The 20414-nt window shown below is 33.6% G+C and overlaps 1 protein-coding gene across 4 annotated transcripts in view; it reads left to right on the plus strand.

Annotated features, from left to right (window-relative positions):
- Positions 1-11108, plus strand: part of LOC123526993 (uncharacterized) — a 154216-nt gene extending 143108 nt beyond the window's left edge. For all 4 annotated transcript variants that reach the window (XM_053523722.1, XM_053523720.1, XM_053523723.1 and 1 more), the window contains 2 exons: positions 2080-2207; positions 3496-11108. In XM_053523722.1, coding sequence (XP_053379697.1) covers positions 2080-2207; positions 3496-4098 — 731 coding nt within the window. In that variant the 3' untranslated portion in view covers positions 4099-11108. The remainder of the gene's footprint in view (positions 1-2079; positions 2208-3495) is intronic.
- The last annotated feature ends 9306 nt before the right edge of the window (positions 11109-20414 follow it).

A 20414-nucleotide genomic window follows, 5' to 3' on the forward strand; every position in this document is an offset into this window, starting at 1 on the left:
AACAGAATGCTTTCAAAGGTTTGACTCTTAAATTAAACACAATCCTCATAGTTTACTAAAATGTTACTGAAATTTAGCGAAAGAGAACGTAAAACAGGGTTCCCACGGTCAGGGAAAAGTCAGGGAAAAAAGTATTTTTTCAAGGTCAGGGAAAATGCAGGGAATTTTGTAATTGGTCAGGGAAATTTGGAAATTTAGCAAAAGTCAGGGAAAAATCAGGGAAATTTGGAACCAGAAGTAAAAAGCAGGAGAAAAAAGTGAAAAAGTAAAAAGAATGAAAATAAAAGGCAAAGGCAGTTTCATTTTTTTTTGGCTAAACCAAACATTTTTAAAAAATACAGTCTGTTAAACAAAATTATTTTTAACTTTTAACAGAATTAAGACTGTATGAATGCTATGAACTGTGTAGTCCTGCATAGTTGCAAATCTATTTCATCATTTTACCATATAAGCCATAATAAAGCTTTTCTGTTATTTATGTTTGTATGGAAAAGTTACCTAAGAAAACTTATTACATACCATTCTTACATGTTTACCATTTTCTTTACTCAAATTACTGCTTACAGATTGTAATGTGCAAAACATTGCTATTTTGATTTATTTTATATTTGAATAGACCTTATAGTCTTCTGGTCAACTCTTCTTAGTAAAGATCAAAACTAGTTTTCAAGTGCAAAAGTGTTTATGGAAGTTCAGTGTTTAATAAGTTTGAATAGTTATTAGTGGTGGATTTTGTTAAAAGTAAAAGACTATTTTAACAGAATTCTTTGCAGCATCTTAATTTTACCCTGTAATATTTTAGAATTCAGCTAACAGAGAAAGACTGAAAGATTAATATTTAGAGATGTAGAAAAGATGCAAACAAATTGCATACTTAGGGTGGATATTAGGACTTATTTGGCATCATAGAAAAACAATTAAAAATGGAAAGTTAAACAAAAATGAAATCAAAACACTAATTCCATTGTACATATAAAGGGTGTAAGTAAAGTTTGCTACAGCTGGAAAAGTAAATCAGCATGATAAAAATGTGTAAAGTAAGATTTGTTAAGTCATTTAATACTGATATGTTGAGGCATTTAAGCTGAATACTATTTATTGTATTGAATTTTCAACTTTTGAAAATAAACAGGCATTTCTGCTTTTAATGAATCTATGTCAATCTTTAATCATTATTTGTAGAATGCAAACTCGAAAACTGTAATGTAAAAAGAAACAAACAACTTCTAAATATATTGCAACATACATATGCTATTAAGTCTACAAGTAGACTACCCCTATTAATTATGTGAAAAATGCCATTTTCTACAAAAATATATATATATGAATAAAGGCAAATTTTCATAGAATGTTGTATATTTGTCTGAACAGACACAGTGGAAAAATCCAAAACTTGATCATGGGTAGTCTTTTAGTGAATAGTATGGACCTTTCTTGTTGTCTGTTACATCACACTAAAATGATATAATGATCTGTTAAACTGGAACAAACTATCTTTACACCCTTTAGTTATCAATATAACAAGAAACATGGTAAGGGTTGGCTGATGGGGAGAATGGAGGCCACATTTATCAATAGATGACCAGGTAAGCGTCCCAGAACGCGAAAGTTTTGGTCAGGGAAAATTGGAGTTTGGTCAGTGAAAAGTCAGGGAAAAGTCAGGGAATTTTATTTTCTCTGCTTTATGGGAACCCTGTAAAAGTTCATGAATTTGTTCTTGGTTGTATGACCCCAGTTAGTCTGTGTTTTGTGGAATGCAAGACAAACTGGGAAGAATTGAATAAAATAAAAAGACTAAAAGATGAAAACAATCGTTAAGGAAGATTGGTTTGAAAGATAAATAAAGATGAAAAGAACATGTCAGTCTTGGATATCTCAAAATAAGTACACGAAAAAAAGTTTATAAATTTCAATGTACAACATAAAAAGACATCAAAAGATTTCTAGTTATCGAATTTTATACATTGACAAGGTTTACCTCAAAATATTGACTAGGAAGACGTCGTCAAGAAAACCTTTTTTTCAGTTTTCTCAAAAAATTTATGATGCTACTATATTTTAATAACATTTTGATCTCAGATGCTGTCTGGGGAAATGACGAAAACAAAGAACGAGGATTCAAAGAAAATGAGAAGTTGTTACTTTCTTACATGGAGAAGTTAGGATTAGTGGCTAAACCGAAAGTGGAGGACAATTGTTCTGAAAAGGTATATATAGAGTATACATAAACATGCCCACTGTTACTTTAGCCGAATAGAATACACGTTTAAGTCGTCAGACTGTCCTAGGTATTCTTGAAGGAATGCATAGATAATTTTAGAGTTTCGTTATTCATTTGCATTAACATAGAAATAAAAAAAGACAAACACTATGTTACCTTTTGTCATTTTGTTTATTAAGTCATTTAATAAAATAGTAACGTATATGCAGTTAATAAAAGATAAAATTCCTAATCGGTCAATTTATATTGTATTACTATTTTGTAAATAATGCATGTATTCACACGAAATTTCACATACCGACATTTGAAAAGGTACTGCGGCTAATTATTAATTTATTTTTGGCCGACTCACGGCCAAAGTTACCTCATTAGGCGTTTTGACTAATATAACATATTTTGCACGTGCGGGACATTTGCACCAACAAGCACGTGTTCGTTTGCACTTTTGGCATTACTGACAAAAGTCCTGCTAGAAAAACACATATTATGGTGAAATTGACACAAGAGCAACGCGATAGAGCTGTCGGAATGTTGCTAGCCGGGACACATTTACGACACGTTGGTAATTTATTTTTGCAATTTCAAAAGAATTTTGATATAATTTTGTTTGCAGCTGTTACTTTGATAGTTATTTCCAATGTTAACCTTATTTTCGTTTACAAGAACCTTCAATCGGTGGCTATCTACCATCCGAACTCTTTTGCAGAAATTTAACCAAAGTACAATTCATAGAAGTGCCCGATTTGCAATCCGACAGCTCGCGCGCGTTGCTCTTGTGTCAATTTCACTACGATATGTGTTTTTCTAGTGAGACATTCGTCACTTATGCCAAAAGTGTTCATGAACACGTGCGTATTGGTACACATGCCCTGCACGTGCAAAATATGCTATATTGGTCAAAACGCCTAATGCAGTTACGTTGGCCGTGAGTCGGCCAAAAATAAATCAATAATTAGCTGCAGTACCTATTCAAATGTCGGTATGCGAATGTTCTTGTAAGTACATGCATTATTAACAAAATAGTAAACAATATTAACTGACCGATTAGGAATTTTGTTAAGTGTAGTATTTGGTTGCGCTTGTCTTCAATCCATCTGTTTGCAATTTATTTTTCCGCTCAGTAACCGCATAATTCTTTGATCTGTGATCTTCAGACGCGAAAGGCACATTCTTTTGGGCGTAGTTCGCTCTACACAGTGGTGTTCTTGCTTTACAAATAATATTGTTTTGTCTTTTTGATTATTTGCTTGTATTTAAAGTTTCACTCTTATAAGGTGCAGAATTATATTGTGCCATACATGCTACAAACGACTGTGCCAAAGGATAGTATCTCCTACAGTGACGACCGTGACACTCGCAAATCTACAAGTATACTCTGCTACACAACGGCTGAAGAGTCAAATGAAAGATTTTTGCCACTGCAGATATTCAACAAATTCCTTTGTATGTGTGTGCAAAAATGGGAGCTTCATAAAAAGACAGAACGAACTAAAAAAGAAACGACGGTCATGATTTTTTGCGGTGGTGCAGTATTTAATCTACAAGACGGCCATTTGCTGTACATTTTCTTTCACGAGCAAGTAATACAGATTTGGATAACTCGGACGAGTAAGGATGGACATAAGCCATCTTTTTCGCTGTGTAGCGATACCAAAACTCAAATAGAAAAAATACTGAATACCAATTGTAGAATGCACACCAGGCTTTTACCATTTGTGAAGTGTTCGAAAGCTGACCTGTATTCGACTGAAAAGGAAATTCTGTTTGAACTAGAAGAAAACTCTTCAACAAAGGAAAGTCCATGCTTTTGCCAAGAAGATGAAAATAATGACCACTTTGTCTTGACAAGCTGTTGGCCGCATGAGCAAGAGGATTAAGGCAACTCTTTTGGTAATAATACTTTCATTGACATATTCAAGTGTGCACGACAGGACAAATATCATATTAGATTCTAAATGTTCTCCCTGTTTAAAGCATGAAAAGACAACGATCTTTTTGAATATTACACCCATCAACATACACTAGATAACAAATCCACTAACTATGTATTTGTGATTGATATAATGTAATTACAAGTGGAAATTAATTCAAATAATTCCTTTTTAAGAATTAAAGTGGCATAAAATGAAGTAATAGCGATACTTATTTGACTTGGAGAAAGACAACGAGGGTGGGTTTAAAATCTTCTTCTTTATTTTTTTTTTCGTTTTTTTTTAATTTATAGAGATTTTATCACTGGTACGAAAATGTCATGCTGTTTCTTAGAATATATATATATGTTCTGTGTGTTACCTGTATTATAAGAATGATTTTCATGAAGTATTTTAGGCACTGATGTATAGTTTTCAGTTTATTCGAATGCTTTACCATAAACTGCTATTGTTTATGGTATTTTTTACAGATATAGACGAACATAACATGAAATCTTAAGAACACTTGCTAGAAATTTCGATTATGGTATTTCATACAGACATACAGACATAGATTCAATATTTCTATTTATTGAATACCAAGTCTTATGTATTTTGCCTTGTAAGATATATCTTCAACGCGCTTAATTACTATACACTACCAATATGCAACAACATTGTTCTATTCCCGATTCAACTTTCTGATTAGATCTTAGTGCACTTAAGCACTCCCGTATTTAGTTTATATCATACAGATAGCTCATCAAATTCAACAATATCATACATATAAGCACGTGATGCGCGCTTGTCATTATATTTATACTAAACATAAATATCATTCGCGAATTTTCTATATAAGCATGTACCTGTATTTTACCTTCGGCAACACTGCCTCCCACGCCTATGCCTGTAGCACAAAATGCTTCTCATCTGTTTTTCTTTTCTTGCTTGCATACTATCTGGGGATAGTGAAGGTGGACGACTCTTTGGACACCAGCATACAACTAAAAAACCATAGCTTGTTGATTCGGCATGACATCGGGTTATCGGTTTCTGTTCTACTAAGTGGGTATTTCGTAGTCCCTCGTAAATCGTCCATAACCCTTTTTCATGCCTCATTATCGCTTCTTGTCAACTCACTACTAATTTTCGCAGCCTTTTGCAACATTCAGTATATACGTATGCTGTATGAAATCTAACATTCGTGTCTCATGTAATGAAGCTACTTATCAGATTTCCACATCGGCTCCTGACCACGGCAAAAAATCTTAGTATTATTGCAGGTTTTTGTTTCTTCATTATTACATTTGCCACGTGGAGATACTTTCTCTTGTTAGTCGCTGGGGACATATATCCAGATCCGGGGCCAACAACAACAGCTTCATCTTCTGACACAAGTTCTAGTGATGAGTCGCTCATAGAAATTCTCAATGTCCCGAATCAACTATCGGTAGTCCATTAGAACGTCCTAAGACTGCACCATTAGGTTGACCTACTAGCAGCTGATCTGAGTTCTATTAATGCCTTGACCTTTTCTGGAACTTGATTAAGTTACTCTATTTCCACTGACGATATACTGTTCATAGGTTTTCACAAACAGTTCGTCAAGACCGTCTTGGTGACAGCCACGGTGGGATAATAGGCTATGTTAAAGATCATATAAATTTCGTTAGAATTCAGGACCTTGAGATTCCAAATATGTAGATTGCATCTGATTGGAGCTGAGGGTGTGTAATATTTAAAAGGCATTAATTGGCATATTTTATCGTCAGGTGTCAACTACCTTACTCTTATTGAAAATTCTATAGGAATTGCAGTTGATACAGGAATCAGAGATGTTATCATTACAGACGATTTTAATCTGAACATACAAGTTGATGGTAGCTAAAGAAAAACTGATTCGCTGTGTAAAGAGTTTGGGCTGAATAAGTGCATTGAAGAACCAACAAATTTCACAGGACACTCTTCTACTATCATTGATCTCTTTGCTTCCAACAACTCTTCACTAGTTCTTTTGGGTGTCGTCTTCACTAGTTCTTTTGTGAGTCGGCGACCTTTCCTCCAACAAAATGTTCGATATCATTGCCCAGCCTATGGCTTGTTCAATTTCCGTAAACCTTCTTCACAAAATCTTCAGCGACACATTTGGAGATACAAGGAGGCTAATTTCGACCTGTTGAGACAGAAAATACCAAAAGCTGATTGGAACGGTCTTAGAAACGAATATTTAAATGTATATACCTCCAATGTCACACCTGCTATTGTTAATATCTCTCACCAGTGTATCCCGAATAAGAAAATTTCTATCAACCCTCAAGAACCACCCTGGATAAATATGGACATCATAGGTGAAACACGCCTGCCGAAAGGTAAACTCTTCAAACGCTCACAGGACAGAATTTCGTGAACTGCGCAATGGTGTTGTAGGTCTTATACGTCTTCATAAATGTTAATTCTACGAATCTCTTGCCTCAAAGCTAAAGTCTAGTAATCTTTCATCTCGTGACTGGTGGCGAATTCTAAAATCTTTTATATTTCCTTCTATACCCTTATCAATACCACCTCTTCTCGACTCAGTCACAGGCGAGTAAGTTCTTGACGACCAGGAAAAGACCAACGATTTCTTTACTCAACAACCCCAAATTGATGAGTCAAACAATTAACTACGAGTTATTTCAATCGAAGAGCCCGAACAGATTCTAGACTAACTTGTAATACATTCCTCTGAAGTTAATTATGCTATTAAGTGTTAAGAGTGCACTAGCAACCGAGTTCTTGTTGAAGCATGTGATCAACTTTCTATCCCTCTTTTCGATCTCTATAATGCCTCATTGAGCTCAACTACAATACCAACAATATGGAAACTATCGAATATGTGCGCCTATAGCTTTATTCTATAGCCATTATCAGTTTTTTTTTACTGCGTCCGTTGAGCATGTATTAATTGTTGTAATACTTGTATTTTAAAAATATATTAAGTATGCTAATTTTATTCTGACCACTGAACTGGTAGATATCAGTTTAGCCTTTGACACAGACAACATGATGGTTGACATGTTTAGATTCATACCAGCTTTGACGTCATATTCCAGTCTGATACAAGTGTTTGTCCAGGGGCAGGAGAAGCATAGTGCTATAATATATATATACTATAAAACACTTAAAAAATTCATAACAATGTATATTTTAAATACAATTATAAGATTTAGCTCTTGTAGTCTAAACACAATATCTAGTCACATGCTTTTCCCTTACGATTTACTTCTATCACTCGTCTGATTTCAACTGTATAGTTACCTGCAAAGGAGAATTTGATAAAATTTAGAGGCAGACATAGCAATGCAATGATCTGCTTGTAGAATACAATAAGTAATTGATCAAATTACAGGACATTATACTGGTACTTGTCATTCAACCCGCCGTTACATAACTGAAATACTGTTGAAAACGGCGTTAAATCCAAAATCAAAATCGTCATTCAAATGTCTAATCAGCTTTTAGGAAACATATGGATACAAAAATACATTTTATATGTGTGTGTACGATTCCCAGACTCAGGCGTCCTTGATAAAAAAATCTTACAAAAATTACGTTTTTCTTTTACTTTTAATCTCAAATTGCCTTCAAATTGTTTTATGGCTATTCACAAATGTACAATTATTTTATTAAAAACAATAAAATTCATCGAATTTTTTATTCCCGTGAAGTGTACGCCTGGGCTCAACCAGTAACATACACACAATTGTAAGTTAAAAGTTGTGTTTCGTTTATAACAATTTCATCAGGTTATTATAAGGAATGGCATGACCGTGATCCCGAATTTCGATATTTACATCCTATGCTTTCTTTAATATTTTTTTTATTTATGTTGGGTTTAATGTCGCTCCGACACAATTATAGGTCATATGGCGACATTCCAGTTTTTGATGGTGGAGAAAGACCCCAGATGTCCCTCCGTGCACATTTCATCGCGAACGGGCACCTGGGTAGAACCACCGACCTTCCGTGAGCCTGCTGGATGACTTCCTCACATGACGAATTCAACGCCCCGGGTGAGGCTCGAATCCACATCGATGAGGGGTAAGTGATTTGAAGTCGGCGACCTTAACCACTCGGCCACAGAGTTCCCTCCTTTCTTTAAACGATTGATATAAGCAATGCTTTGTATAAATATTTTCTCGAGCCTCGCTTTAAAATACACTTTACTTTAAACTAATAAATCATAACACAAGGAGCACACGAGCTTATAACGATAAATACTCGTAAAGACTTAGTTTAAAATATGAACGATTGTATGGCTCTTTTCCTATACTTGTAACAAAGACACAGCTAACTCAAATTGAAAAATATGTAAGAAATAGGAAGGAATTTCAAATTAAAATTTCAAGGGAGCAAATGAAATGTAAAGGTCAAAACGGAAGATTCCTGGGTGCTTGCGCGTGTTGTGAGGTAAAACTGTCTTACCACAAAAATTGTTAAAAAAAGTATTGGCTCATTTTGGTGTTGGTGCATTATCAGGTCAAGAGCAATAGGTTACACAAACTACTCAAAAAGGGAATGATGCCTATATAGTACCAAAATAAATAAAAAAAATAAAACACTTTCAGCACCATATCTAACACCTAGTGTATAACTGAGTCCACACAAAAATTAAAAGATGACGACTTTTTGAGTGTGTTTGTTGCTAGCCACCAAATTCTTTTGACAAGGTCATTATTAAGTGGTAAGGGTATACAGATTGGTTCTTAGCAAAGGCAATACATGCGAATTCCTTTTGTTCTGGCTAAAATTTTTAAAAAATCTTCGAAGTACTAAAGGCACAAAGTTAAACCTATGGGTTTCAAAATAAACCGATTTTCTACTTTGAGATTGAACAATTGTTTTTAGAGTTTAACTAAAACAAATATATGTGCCATCCGTACCGTTTTTGAGTCGGCTAAAGGCTGAAAGCCTTTTGACGAGTCCTTGCTGTTCAGCGATTCTCTAAATGGACCGAATAACACGTGAAGGGATGTAGTTCCATTAGATCTCTCAAACTTCAAACAGTTCACAGCATGAATGAAGTTAAGTTGTGTCAATTCCCTTTGCTATGACCAATATACGATGTAATCTGTCATATTTATGACTTGTAATTGTGCAATACTCGAATGTAACTCATTAAGCATAAATGTGCATTTTAAGAATTGCGCAGGCTGACAAAGCTTGGGTAACATCCAGCGAAAGACAAAAAATAGTTCCACAGGGCTCCAGATAAGATGCGTATTAGCGTAAATTACGTATAGAAATAATGCAAATACGCATGTCTAATAATTTCTAAGCGTATAAAAACGTATATAAAATTACAGAAACGCACACAATGCTTTTTTAAAAACAAAATCTGAATCGTCTGGATGCGTTAGGTAACATAGCCGATCAGCCTTAATTCTCCCACATTGAACGTAAACACGCATCGTATGATTTCTATAAACTTTGCGTGGGTTGAATTTTGCAGTCAGTAAACGGATTAATTATCGGAAGAAGAAGCTCTTACTGGTTTGTTTAGTTACTACTGATATTAAAAATGATTTTAATTCTTATTTTTCGAGAAATAAACAAATCGGCGAAACATTAAATTGTATTTTCTTGTAGTTTTTGAAATCGAAAGTAGATCGTCTATGTTTGGCTGCTTTCACGAAACGAAACAACTTTTTTATGAAAAGATTTAAATAAGAGGTAATTTAACCGTAAACTTCAATGTCAGATACTGCCAATTGCTGCTAAATGTCTTCGTATCATCTTAATTTGTAAAATATATTGTTGAAACTGGAGAAAAGTGTAATCGTATCCGGATATAATATTTTGGGTAAATATCGAGCTGTGTTATGAAATTTTAAGAAAAAAACTAAAAACAAACTGAAACTGGTAGACTATACTGTCAGTACATCAATCATTAGCCGACTCAGGCCCTTCAGGCCTTTGATTTCACTATTCCAGTTTTTCTGAGGCCCCTGCTAAAATGACAACCCTACTTTAAGCAAGCTCAGAGGAAGCATACATACGCACCTTCAAGTCATTACGTCATGCTATCAAGATCAAGGCTACTCAGTTGATTTTCTTTCAAGAAATGAAACTCAATTCTAGACGCTGAAACTTCAATTCTAGCAATTATTATTATTTTAAACTTTAAATATCCACTTCAATCCGTAAATTGCCTCTTATTTGTAAATTTGATTTGTAAATTTGACACTGGCCAATTCGACACTAACAGCTCAAAACTGTTTACTGCCTCCAAGAGCTGTTTGTTACCACAGAATATTTTTGTTAATTAGTAATTCACTAAAGAAAGAAAGAAAGAATTGTATTAAAAATGAAGTTTGTTTTACACATTAGAAAAAAAGATAGAGTATGTTAATTATCTTTAATTTTAAGTGATAATTTAAATTAATTTTCTTTATCGACAAAGATTTTGTGTGAATGGAGCGGTTATGTAATCCATTAATCAGGTATGCAATTTGGAAAATACGTTTTATAATTGTGAGAATTATAGAAGTGACAATGACAGTGAGGGAATTACTGGCTCGAGGGCAAACAGGTCACACTTCTATTAATGACTGTATAACAGGCGCTGTTGTCATATACACTGTGTATTTGTTAGTTCTGTTGTTTCTGTTTATTCTCAATTGTGTTTGACAATAAGATATTACTTACGTAAATTACTGTTGACAAATTAAATCTAATTCATTAAATTTGAATTCATCAAAAATTCTATTGAGTGAAATAAAAGTACGCAACAGACTCACATTAAAGTATGATCTCTGAAAACGAAATAGCAGGTTTGTAAGCACTTTTCAAATTATAAGTTTTTCCTGCTTTCTATTATTTTCTCTTTTTAAAGATTATAGTACTATGTTTCATGTACATGTATGTTACGCTACCTGATGCACATGTATGTTACGCTACCTGTTTTGATTCGCCTATTATATATGATTTTTATGATTGTTATTTTTTTATGACTTAGTTTCTTAATGCAAAAGAAAAAAAAGATAATAAGGATCATATTTCATATACTGATTACATCTGATGCCAAATAAAAGAATAAAGAAAGTTTACGTAAATCTATCGTTCGCTGTCTTCTTTCTTCCGTTCTGTATTGTATGTTATTGTAAAACCGAATTAAGTAAATAAATTAAACGAATAAATTAAAAAAAAATAAATTTGTTACACTGTATGATATCTAGTAGAAATCATTTTAAAGAAGATTGTATTTGTTGTTTTTGTACCGGTATTAAATATTGGTATAAAATGAAGTTTTGACAGGTCTTTCTGTTAGGTCAGATAATGCTATTAGAAACAAGGCTTCGTAAGAGTCAATGAGACATCAGCTGACTGGTTAAAAAGGTGTTGCCTTTGATCATGAAAATATCCTTAAAATCTTGAAATGTAATGTTTTCTGTGCAATTTGAGGTATTTTATAGCTGCCTGGCTATATATTTCATTCTGGAATTAGCAATTTAGTGAAGTAAGTACTAGTTGGAAATTCACCACTAAATTCCATGCACAGTTGAGGGTGGTTGTCTATGAATGGAAATAGAAAAAAAAAATGGATCCTGCATGCCCATATGAAAATGGTATTTTTTTGTGTCTGGAAGGCTATTTGATAGGAAATTTGACACCTTATGCGCCAATGAAAGTTTTAAGAGGGTCCTACACTGTCATTTCTTACAATGTAAGCCTATGGGAAAATTAATAGCAGTGTCTGACCGTTAGGCACCTCCCGTAGGTGTTAAGCGGAAATAGCCGAAGCATGTCGTGTGCGCTCCTTGCTAAATTATTATCTGCGGCCTGAAGGCCGCAGGTATATTGGAATGCAACAAGTAGTATAGCACATGGGGACTGGGTGATTTCACGTGACTTTTACCGATATGCGATTGGCTTATCGCATTTATGGAACGCCGTTTTTGCAATATAGCTAGCACTCTATATGATATATAGAGAAATGTTTGTGACTTAGATTCCTCATTCATTATTTCATATAATTTATTCAAACTTTCAGCAATGATCAATATTGATACCTTGTTGTGCATAAGGGTTTTCATGTTAATTGCTCTTCAATTTCCTAGATTATGGTCCTGTGTTGCAAGTCCAGGTGAAGGCATGAATCACATTTGTGAAAGCTCTAGTAAAGTATTTCAATAGTCAAGGAATGCGACCAGTTGTGCTTAAAGTTATGTTATACATGAAAGGGAAATATAGTTATTTTTGCTCAAAACAAAACTTTCAGAATTAAGAAATACATAGTTTATATATCTACTTGTAAATCATGTAGAATGGAGTAATATTTCTTACATTAAAGCGTAATGGTATAATAGAAACAAAACAAGTACGTTATTCACCCATAAGTTATACTATCAACAATTTCTGGTCTGTATAACTTATGGCCGCAGGAAATCTTTCGACTTGTCCAATATTGATCTGTTAATTGAGCTTAGACGATGGAAGAGATACAACTGTGTGTAGCGTTGATCTTAATAAACAAGGGAAGATAATAGTATCGATTTTTATCCAATTCTTCAGTATGATAATAGATTTAGATGAAAATGAACCTAAAAATGAACGGACAGATACTGAATAGTTCAAGACAGCTAGATCTAGTCAACTTTAATTATTGATATACTACATTTCTTTAATTGATATATATGTTTCGGTAAATACGATATATATCATTAGTAACACTTAATAATAGTATAAATTTACAATTAAAAACCGAGAAAGCTTTCTGATAATTTAAATACTAAATACATCACAATAAAAAATGGCAGACTGATGTAAAACGCAAACAGTGCATCATACATGAAATACAAAAATAAATGTTGAAAACACTGGAGTTGCAATTACCTTTTTCACCTTAGAAAGGTTTAACGCTTCCCCGATATAAGTATTGGGGACCACCATGGTAACCCTTTAGAAAATTGACTTTCTGTTATATTTGTTGGTCCTTCGGGATAATTGATTTTAACTCATTTAGATTTAAGATTGAATTCTGCTTAAGCCGGTGTTAGGGGGCGTAGGCAGTGTTGCATTTTCCATTACTGCTCATAAACCGACTCAATCAACCGAGTCTGCAATTTTCACTGTTTGTCTTGTTCTTGGTGCTTGCGAGGGATCTACTTTCCAGATTTTATTCCTGATAATGAATTGGACGCAGCATGCCTGAGTCATAATCTTTATTATTAAAGCTGTGTAAATAAAATAAAGGCGGCAAGAAATTGTTATCTCATTTGAAAAAAAAAAAGAAAACACACAATCACAATGAACTGGAGAAAAAAGAGCAAAGAACTTAGTTCTAAAACCAACAAATCAAATAAATAATAAACTAGGGCATGGTGAATATATATAAATGTTTTCAGTATGTACATATACTTAAGTTATTCCATTAAAAATAAAACTGTTACTGAACATTTATGGGGGGATGAGGGAAAATCATTTTATGATAAAACTTGCAAAGCATTTTAAATGAAAATAAAATAAATAGGTACCAAACATTTATTGGGAAAAGACGTATTTACATAGAGATATATTACGATTCTAGAAAGAACAATACAGCAAACAATACTTATAATTATTTACATAATTTACAGGATATGGTTAATGAGTATAACAACAAAAAACATACAAGTATAAAATTAATAATGGAACTTTTTACTTTAATTTGTATGGTAACTTAAAAGTATTAAAAGTAAACCCAAGTATGAAATTGGAGATCGAGTCCGTTTGAGTAAAATTAAGCGGCATGCTGAAAAAGGTTAAACACCGAGCTGGACAGAAGAAATATTTGAAATAATGGGATTCGCGAAACAGAGATAAGTTCATATACCAATAAAAAATTAAATAATGATTTCATTACGGATGCATTTTATGACCATGAACATTTTCCTACTTGCTTGAGTTAGTAGTTGTTTTACTCTGTGATGATGTACGTTTAAAATACTTGTCTTATCTGCAGCCGAGCAACCCATATTGCCAGATGTGATTTGTAATGCAGTAGATACTCTTCCACAGAATTCATAACTTTTTCTGTCAGCTGCAGCAAGTCTAATTAAGTGGATGGTTAGTTTATCTGTTGTTTCATTCCATTACTTGTTATCACGATCTTTATTCTGTTCCCTGCAAACTACATCGTTTTCATTTTTACTCACACGTTCCTATTAATATAATGTGAACAGTTGATGAGAATGTCTTTTTGGTGTTTTGTAGGAAGACTGACTTTAATAAATAATAGAGCAATTTTACGACGTCCTTGGATGAAATACTTTGTAAAATCATTTTGGAACTTATTTTCTTCCCAGTAAAAGACATCAAATATAGCAACATTTTGCTCCAAAGTTTTAAGATCATTAACATCAACTATTTCATTATTTCGAATTTGCAATCGTACATAAACTTTCTATCGAATCCTGTTATTTGTACTGTTCTAAACGTTTAGCATAAATATATAATTTGTCAAATATATCAAAGGTTTTCGCAGCATATGCCTAAAGGGTATCTGTTTTTCATGACACTTAACATGTGCATATTAACATTATTAAACATGATTCTGGCACAAAATAATATATTTGCTTAAAATAAAGTTTATGGGACTTTGTATTATCATCATTAGGTGTTTCCATATATAATGTATATATGAAACATTACCTAACTTACTGGGTATATTACATAATCTTAATATATTATATAAATGTCATTACTAAGGTGGTGTTAATTTTTCTTCTTCTTCTTCGATAATGGCCTCGTTCAATAAAAGATAGATTTTGGCATTGTGTGAGGGATTAAAAATTGAAAGACTATCAGGTTTCCCAAGCGACTCAGTCCACCTTAGTGCCATCGACGCAGCCAGTGCTGATTTGAATCCGAAGACTGTTTCAGCACTGACTACATGAGATGGTAAGGTGTTCCACTCTACCACAGATCGTCTTGCGTATTTGTAATACTTAGTCAACTGTGGTAGAAGGAATTTGCAGAGTTAAGTGATGGTAATGTCTAGATTGTCGTGTGACTGGAGTGAGATATTGTTTAGGATCGACATCAACATGATTATGAACCATTTTATTAAATAAAACTAACCTACTATATTGCCTTCTGGACTGGAGGGAATTACAATTTAAATTTGTTACGATATTTGTGACTGCGCTCGGGATCTTGCTATAATTATTGACTACAAATCTCGCAGCTTGCCTCTGAATGTTTTTAACCAGGTTTTCAACGAAAACCTGAGTTATTAGATTGGGGTATGTCGTTGGTCGGGCGGGCGTGCGGGCGGCGGCGGCGTCAAACTGGTGTTTCCGGTCAATAACTTTTGTTTCGGTAAAGATATTTGAATAAAACTTGGTATGTATGTAGCTTATATCAAGACAAAGGCTGGGATTGATTTTGGGGTTTCTGGGGTCAAGGTAAAGGTCACTGTTACTTAAAATAGAAAAAGGGTTTCCGGTAAATAACTTAACTTAGGAATGAGCTATCAGGATGAAACTTGGTGTATAGAAAACTTATATAAAGTTGTAGCTTGGGATTGATTTTGGGGTTTCTGGGATCAAGGTCAAGGTCATTGTTACTAAATATAGGGTTAGGGTTAGGGTTTAGGGTTAGGGTTAGGGTTTTGCATTAAAGTGGTGCACTGTGATTCAGTATACTTTTTTATTCTTATGAAAAGTGTTGAAAACCTGGTTTCGTGGCATTGCCGCGTTTCTTGTCTAATTTATCTATATCCTTCTGATGATAAGGATCCCAAACACTGAAACATTCTGACCAAGCTTCATAAAGATTGAGTCACAACTGTGGCCTCTAGAGTGTTCACAAGCTTTTCCTATGATCTGGCCTACTGACTCAGTTTTTGACCCCACATGACCCAGTTTCGAACTTGTCCTAGAGATCATCAAGACAAACATTCTGACCAGGTTTCATAAAGATTGGGTCAAAACTGTGGCCTCTGGAGTGTTCACAAGGCAAATGTTGACGGACGCCGGACAATGACCAGTACCAATACCTCACCTTGAGCACTTCGTGCTGAGGTGAGCTAAAAGCTACAACATACCATTGAATAAATAAAATAGATAGCTGTCAGTTTGGAAGATATTCCATAGTGTTGTCCTGTCAGACATGAAATCTATCTTAGAAGATAAATGGCCCCTACTTTCCTTGGTGTTTTTGTCGTTTATAGGTCATTTAAGAACATTAGGCTAGTAATTCTTTTTTAAAATGGGCCAGGCTATGTGTTACAGCTCTCAGATGATTGTTAATTTTATATAGAACATAAAGCAAATTTATTTACTACAGTATAGCCTTTAACCTATTGACCAACAAGAGCATCACCTTGCAGGTGCAGACGGTCATCTGATTTTTTTGTCTCTGAATGATATTTTCTAAGTGCAAAAGGGGCCATAATTCTTGCAAAAAGCAGGATGGAGTTATGTTTCTTGCTGTTTTTGATGGTGAACAAGTGTTGCAAGTTTTAAAGCTATAGCTTTGATAGTTCAGAACAAAAGCTGACCTAAACACAAAACCTAACCAAGAAATCTGATTTTATAAGTCCAAAAGGGGCCATAATTCTTGCAAAAAGCAATGTAGAGTTACGGTCAGCTGTTAATGGTGAATAACTGCTCCAAGTTTTAAAGCAATAGTTTTGACCGTTAAGGAGAAAAGTTGACCTAAACACAAAACTTAACCAAGAAATCAGATATTTTCTAAGTCCAAAAGGGGCCATAATTCTTGCAAGAAGCAGGATAGAGTTATATTTCTTGCTGTACAGAGTCAGCTATTGATGGTGAACAAGAGTTGCAAGCTTTAAAGCAATAGCTTTGATAGTTTAGTAGAAAAGCTGACCTAAAAACAAAACTTAACCAGGCAACTCCAACGCCGACGCCAATAAAGTGATAACAATAAATCATTTAAAAAAATCAGATGAGCTAAAAAAAAAACCAACAACCATTGGGGTCATCTACTGTCAAAAGGCAATCATATTATGCAGTAGTTCAGACACGGGCAAGCACCAGGGTAGTACATTGACTATTCATAAGCTAACAGGATTTTCTTCGTTACATGAAAAAACGACCAAAGCCAAGTTTCAAACACACAGTGGTGAGTGGAAAGTAATTTAAAGTCAGCGACCTTAACCATTCAGTCACAGAGGATTCTGTAACATTAGTTGTTAAGAAACTTCTGTTTAATACAGTTTTAGAATATGAGTTACCCTATTTATGCCATCATGTACCCAAACAAGAGCTGTGCTTAACACAAAGCGCTCAACTTTTACACAGTTTCTAAGTCGAACAAGTGCCACAACTTGCAAAGAATTTTATAAGAGTTATTTCATTACAATTTATGGCAAATTAAAATCTTATTGGACCAATGATAACAACTTGAATGTACAACTTGTGTAAGTCAAATAATTTAATTTCAAACAAGAGTTCTCTAACTTGGGTCTGAACATACATTGAATGAAAAGGATGTCTTGTGTGAATTTTTATTCCAATGTATGTAGTTGTTACCGAGACAGCTTAATAGTTACACACATAACTTTAATCAAATTTTCTATGTCATGAATGGGTCATACTTTAAATAACAATTCATAATGAGTTAGCTAACTTGTTTTCAGTATGTCTGATGACTGGGAATCATTGTATGTATTGTATACAGATGTGTTACTGAGACTTCAGCTTGATAGTTAGAAATTTTCTAAGTCAAAAAAGGGTCACAGTTTACATTAGGTTCAAATAAGAGTTACCCAATTTCGTTATTTCAGGAGGTAGGTTTGATTACTAGGAAGCCTTGTTTATGGTTTCAATTCAATATATGCAATAGTTACCAATACATGATCTTGCAAACATTTTACAAAGTGTGACTACGACACTCAAGCGAATAGAATATCTTGAAACAGAGTGTCCATTGCATTTACATGTATTTCAGTAATAAATTTTTGTGTGACAAAAAAACACAGTAGATTTGTTATAAATACTTTATTCTTATACAAAATAAATAAGAAAAATAAAATATGTACATGAAATCTAGCACAAACACTTTTTATAAATGCAAATAATGTTACATTACATGGGAAGAATATAGTGAAAATGAAACAAAAAGAAGTAATAATAGTGTAACAATGACATGATGAAATACACATGATGAGCATGTCACCTTTCAAAGAAATAATGACATGATGAACATGTCACATTATAGTGAAACAATGACATGATGAATTACACATGATGAGCATGTCACCTTTCAAAGAAACAATGACATGATGAACATGTCACATTATAGAGAAACAATGACATGATGAACATGCCACATTATGGTGAAACAATGACATGATGACCATGTCACATTATAGTGAAAAAATGACATGATGAACATGTCACATTATGGTGAAACAATGAAATGATGAACATGTCATATTATAGAGAAACAATGACATGATGAACATGTCACATTATAGTGAAACAATGACATGATGAACATGTCACATTATGGTGAAACAATGAAATGATGAACATGTCATATTATAGAGAAGCAATGACATGATGAACATGTCACATTATGGTGAAACAATGACATGATGACCATGTCACATTATGGTGAAACAATGACACGATGACCATGTCACATTATAGTGAAAAATGACATGATGACCATGTCACATTATAGTGAAACAATGAAATGATGAACATGTCACATTATAGAGAAACAATGACATGATGAACATGTCACATTATAGTGAAACAATGAAATGATGAACATGTCACATTATAGAGAAACAATGACATGATGAACATGTCACATCATAGTGAAACAATGAAATGATGGCCATGTCACATTATAGTGAAACAATGACATGATGGCCATGTCATATCACAGTGAAACAATGACATGATGACCTTGTCACATCATAGTGAAACAATGACATGATGACCATGTCATATTATAGTGAAACAATGATATGATTACACATGACCATACTTTACCTCATATTCATGTTTGTTTGTTTAAATAAAAAATTGGTACAGATCTAGTTAGCAATCAAAAGACACTTTTAATTTAACAAAATCCTAAACAAAATAACCAGACAGTGATATGTAGAGCTACCGTAATAGTACATAAGGATGATATTACTACCAATATTTCATGGCTTTTTTTCAGTCAGTGGAAAGACCGTGTTACACAATGTCATTAAAGGGATACTCGGGTACTTTTTCACAACATAAATCCACGATATATTTATATGAAATTACTCGGCCAATAAACGGAACAGAAAGAGACTGTTTTATCCAATGAAATTGCTCTATACAACTTAATGTGGGGTTGCGAAAACACCTGACAAATTGTCTGATCAATAATCTGAATATGAAAATAATCCTCTAACCTTGCCCATAGTAAAAATGAATTATGTTTAAAAGGTAAAATGAAACATGTCATTTTACAGCAATTTTCATATATTTGCCTAACCTGGCATTCGTGGGTCAGGTTGGCAAAATAATAAAAATTGCAAAATTATGTCATAAAAGTAAGAAATAATCCATCTATTTTAACCTTTAGCCTACTGGCGACAAGTGATTCAGCCTTCGCAACCAGAGCAGACCAAGATCAGCCTGCACATCCGTGCAGTCTGATCATGGTCTCCACTGTTCACAATTCAGTCAGTAAATTTTCAGTGAAAACCCCTTCGAATAATAAATGGTATTGCCCATATTGAATGATGGACCAGTCCATTTTAGAAATTTAGCAGGGTAAGGGTTAATCAAGTACTCAGTAAAATGTATGACACATTGACACCATAATAATTTACAGGACTTTAATTTTTCATTCACTATTCTGCCTATGTATCCCCTTTAAACCTTTCATTTACATAAATATAATAAAACATTGATGGTATTTCTTCGTAACATTCTTTATCAATCACATAACGGTCACATAGCATCAAATGAAAGAATATCTATTTGTGAAACTAACATCTCAGTACAAATATAGTTACTCTATAGAAGTATAAATATTTTAACACTGTACTCAGATTATGCAACTTTTCAACACAGTTTTAGCCATTAATAGACTTTACAAAAGTTAAAATTCGTGATTAAACATCATAGAGTTACTGGTAGTAAGGTAGTTCTGCAAATATGATAAACCGGAGGTAATGCTGCAATGTCATTTATCCAGATAATGCAGAATAAAACATGGACTCTGTACAAGGAAATAAAAATTGTTTAATGAATTAATGTTGACCCGTGAGAAAATATATTAAAGTGGCAACATCAATG

The sequence above is a fragment of the Mercenaria mercenaria genome, chromosome 14, assembly GCF_021730395.1.
Source record: "Mercenaria mercenaria strain notata chromosome 14, MADL_Memer_1, whole genome shotgun sequence".
In the NCBI taxonomy this organism is placed as follows: Eukaryota; Metazoa; Mollusca; class Bivalvia; order Venerida; family Veneridae; genus Mercenaria; species Mercenaria mercenaria.